The sequence below is a fragment of the Panicum hallii genome, chromosome 4, assembly GCF_002211085.1.
Source record: "Panicum hallii strain FIL2 chromosome 4, PHallii_v3.1, whole genome shotgun sequence".
NCBI classification, from domain to species: Eukaryota; Viridiplantae; Streptophyta; class Magnoliopsida; order Poales; family Poaceae; genus Panicum; species Panicum hallii.
This window is the reverse complement of record NC_038045.1, coordinates 33288383-33292306: the sequence shown is the minus strand read 5'-3', so window position 1 is coordinate 33292306 and position 3924 is coordinate 33288383. Positions and strand designations below refer to the sequence as shown.

Genomic DNA, 3924 nt, shown 5'->3' with positions numbered 1-3924 from the left:
TACCCACAGGCCGGGGGGTTTCCAGTACTATTAGATATGTATAGCTGTATACATCTTGTATTTGACTTGTAGTTATCTTACTTGTACTCCAAGCCTATACGGCCTATATATACAAGAGGTCACCCCCCTCCTAGGGTGTGTGGTGTTTACCCTAAACATATCTCTCCACATGGTATCACGAGTCCGGGCCCTACCCTAGGCTTGCTGTGCGCCTCTCCCTCTCTTCCGCTGCCCTAGCCGCCGATCGGGAATCCTCCTGATCGACACCACCCAATAGATTCGCGCCTCCTCCTCCAGGCGCGACTCCTCCCCTCCCCTCTCCCCTACCTGCAGATTGCATTTGCAGCCCCAACGCCGCCATGAGCACCGACAGCACCATGTCCTCGAACAGCTCTCCAACGGCGCCCAACACCACCAACAACTCCTCCGACCCTATCTACGCCAACCCCTACGTGACCGTCACCATCAAGTCCCACATCCCCATGACGCTTGAGCTGCAGCGATCCAACTACACCAAGTGGTCGTCCTTCTTCCGCGTGATGTGCGACAAGTTTGGGCTGCTGAAGCACATTGACAGCACTGCTCCTCCACCCTCCCCCCCCCAGCCCTCTCGGCCGGCCTAGGAGCAAGCGGATTTCTATTGGCTCTACGGCTCCGTCTCCGACATTGTCCTCAACTTCACCAAGGGCGGTGAGGATCAGACGGCTCGGTCATGATCTCCAACCACTTCCAGTCCAATAGGGTGCCGCGAGTGATCTACCTGAGCCACGCCTTCCACACCATGACTCAAGGCGATCTCTCGATCTCCGACTACGGTCAGGAGATGAAGAAGGCCGCTGACGCCCTCCGCGATGTCGGGCAACCTATTCCGGAGGACACCCTGGTTCTCAATCTCCTTCGAGGATTGAACCCTCGCTTCCTCTCCTCCGTCGACTACATCGCCGGCATGAACCTCGACTTTGCCGGTGCCCTCAACCAACTCGCCATCAAGGAACTTCGCCTCGCCAACACCAATAAGGTCGCTGCGTCCACCGCCCTTATCGCCTCCACCAACCCCTCCTATGGCTCATCTTGCCGCTCCTCCACCTCCTCGTCGGCGCCCCCGCAGCAGCCCAGCGGCCAGTAGCAACAGCGCCGCAAGAAGGGCAACGGCGGCCAATGCAATGGAGGGGGTGGCGGCAGTACCCAGCAGCAGCAGGGCTGTGGTCCCTCTCCTGGTGGCCCGTGGGTGTGCTTTAACCCTTGGGTCCAGCAGCAGGGTGGCCAAGGCAGCGCCAACGGCCAGGGCTGGCGCGGTCAGGGAATCCTGGGCCCTGTGCCCCAGGTCCACAATGCCACGGCGCCCCCAACCAGCAGGCCCAGATGACGTTCGCACCCCTGCAAGTGTCCCAGCCCTCTCCATCATGGGATCAGGTCGGGCTCGTTGCCGCCTTGCAGCAGATGGTGCTGCAAGGCAATCAGTGGGTGATGGACATCGGTGCCTGCACCCACATGCACATGTCTGAAGGTATCCTTCTCTCTGGTGCTTCCCCACTGCATTCATCTATTTTTGTAGGCAACGGTACACATATTCCTGTCATGTCTCGTGGTCAGTCTATCCTTCACACTGCTGCATCTAAATTCACCTTGAACAATGTTCTTGTCGTCCCTGCCATAGTTCGCAACCTTCTTTCTGTTCATCATTTCACTTGAGACAATAGTTGTTCCATTGAATTTGATGCTCTTGGCTTTTATGTGAAGGACCTCAGGACGCGACGCGTGATTCTTCACTGCAATAGTGATGGTGACCTATACATCCTCACTGCTGCCACACCAGCCACTGCCCACGCCCTCATTGCCGCCTCTTCATCCCTGTGGCATCAGCGTCTTGGTCATCCTGCCCAATCGCTGTTGCCTCTCTTCGCCAGAATAAACACGTCTTTTGTACTAAAGTAGACCGCTCTATCTGTCATGCTTGTCAGCTCGGCAAACATACGCGCCTCCCCTTTAGTACCTCTACCTCTCAGACTTCATCTCCTTTTGAGTTAGTTCATTGCGATGTTTGGACATCACTTGTTCCTAGTATTTCGGGCTGCAAATATTATTTGGTTATACTGGAGGATTTTACTCATTTTTGTTGGACGTTTCCCATACATCGTAAGTATGATGTTTATGAGCATATCACTCAATTTATTTCTTATGCACGGACTCAGTTCAGCCTCCCAGCTAAGTGCTTTCAACACGATAATGGCACAAAATTTATTAATAATACCACCACAGCTCACCTAGCGTCTCGTGGTGTCTTATTTCGACATTCTTGCCCTTATACTTCTGCTCAGAATGGCAAGACTGAACGTGTTCTTCGTACTCTTAACAATTCTAAGCGTACTTTACTAATGCATGCCTCCATGCCGCCTCCCTACCGGGCTGAGGCGCTATCTGTAGCCACATATTTCCTGAACAGGCGCCCATCATCCTCTATTTCTGGTGACATCCCTTATGCACGCCTCTTTGGCAAATCCTCCTCCTATGATCACTTACGAGTTTTTGGGTGCCTCTGCTACCCCAATCTCCAAGCGACCTCCCCTCATAAGCTTGCCCCTAGGTCTGCTGCATGTGTGTTCTTGGGCTATCCTTTGGCACACAAAGGATATCTTTGTCTTGACATCTCCACCCGCCACGTTATTATATCTTGTCATGTTGCGTTTGATGAGTTTTCCTTTCCTTTTGCACGCGACGCTCCCTTCCCGCCATCTTCCTTGGATTTTCTATGAGTGATTTGGATATTATTGTGCCTTGCTCTACTAACAATGCAGTGGTTACCTCGCCGGTCGCTCCATCCTCCATGGATGTCGAGCAGCCGTGACCTTCATCTAGCTCTAGTGCCCCCGGTGCTGGTGGGAGCGGTTTTATACCCCCATCAGTCTCTCCCTCGGGCGCCCCTGGTGCTGGTGGACGTGGTCCTATACCCCCATCAGCACCCCCTTCGGCTTCTTCGCTCCCGGGCGGGAGCACCGCCCTGGCTGGTGCGCCTCAGCAGGCTGTTGCACCTATTCACCAGCCTGGTCGCTTCGGCAACATCTATGTTCGTCGATCTCAGCAGCCTGCTGTCCAGCAGTCGCCTGCTGACCCTCCTGGACGGTTCGGCAACATCTACGCTCGTCATCTTCATGCACCACTTCCAGCGAGACAGTTCAGCACGTCTGCTCGAGTGCTGCCGCCACTTCCTACGCCTCAGCGCCCCATGCGCGGCACATTGCCGCCTCCCATCCCAGGGCGCATGACTCGCCTCTAGTCAGGCACTATTCAGCCTGTGAGCTAAGAATCTATCTACCGAGCACCTTGTTGCATCTCCGATACTGTCCAACTATCGAAGTGCTCTTGCTGATCCAAATTGGCGAGTAGCTATGGCTCTCATGGATAATGGCACCTGGCGTCTTGTTCCTCGCCCACCAGGGGCTAATGTGGTTACAGGCAAGTGGATTTATAAACACAAGTTTCATTCAGATGGTTCTCTTGCTTGCGATAAGGCCTGATGGGTTGTTCGAGGTTTTTCACAACAGTATGGAGTTGATTATGATGAGACCTTCGGTCCAGTCCTTAAGCCTGCGACCATCAGGGTTGTTCTTAGCATTGCAGCATCTCGTCATTGGTCAATCCATCAGCTTGATGTGAAGAATGCTTTTCTCCACGGCCATCCTGATGAGACAGTCTACTGCCAGCAGCCGCCAGGTTTTGTTGATCCAGCCCATCCTGACCATGTTTGTCTTCTGCAGAGGTCTCTCTATGGTTTGAAACAGGCTCCTCACTCGTGGTACCAGTGATTTCCCACATACTTACGATAGTTGTGTTTTGTTCCTTCAGTTACAGACACCTCCTTGTTTGTTTACAAGGATGGTGCTCAGCTGGCGTATCTCTTGTTGTATGTGGATGACATTATTCTAA

The 3924-nt window shown here is 53.6% G+C and overlaps 1 protein-coding gene across 1 annotated transcript; it reads left to right on the top strand.

The window, feature by feature from the left end:
• The first annotated feature begins 712 nt into the window (after window positions 1-712).
• Window positions 713-1126, top strand: LOC112890445. Its single transcript, XM_025957335.1, has one exon. It carries the CDS (start codon window positions 713-715, stop codon window positions 1124-1126), a length of 414 nt encoding a protein of 137 aa, XP_025813120.1.
• The last annotated feature ends 2798 nt before the right edge of the window (window positions 1127-3924 follow it).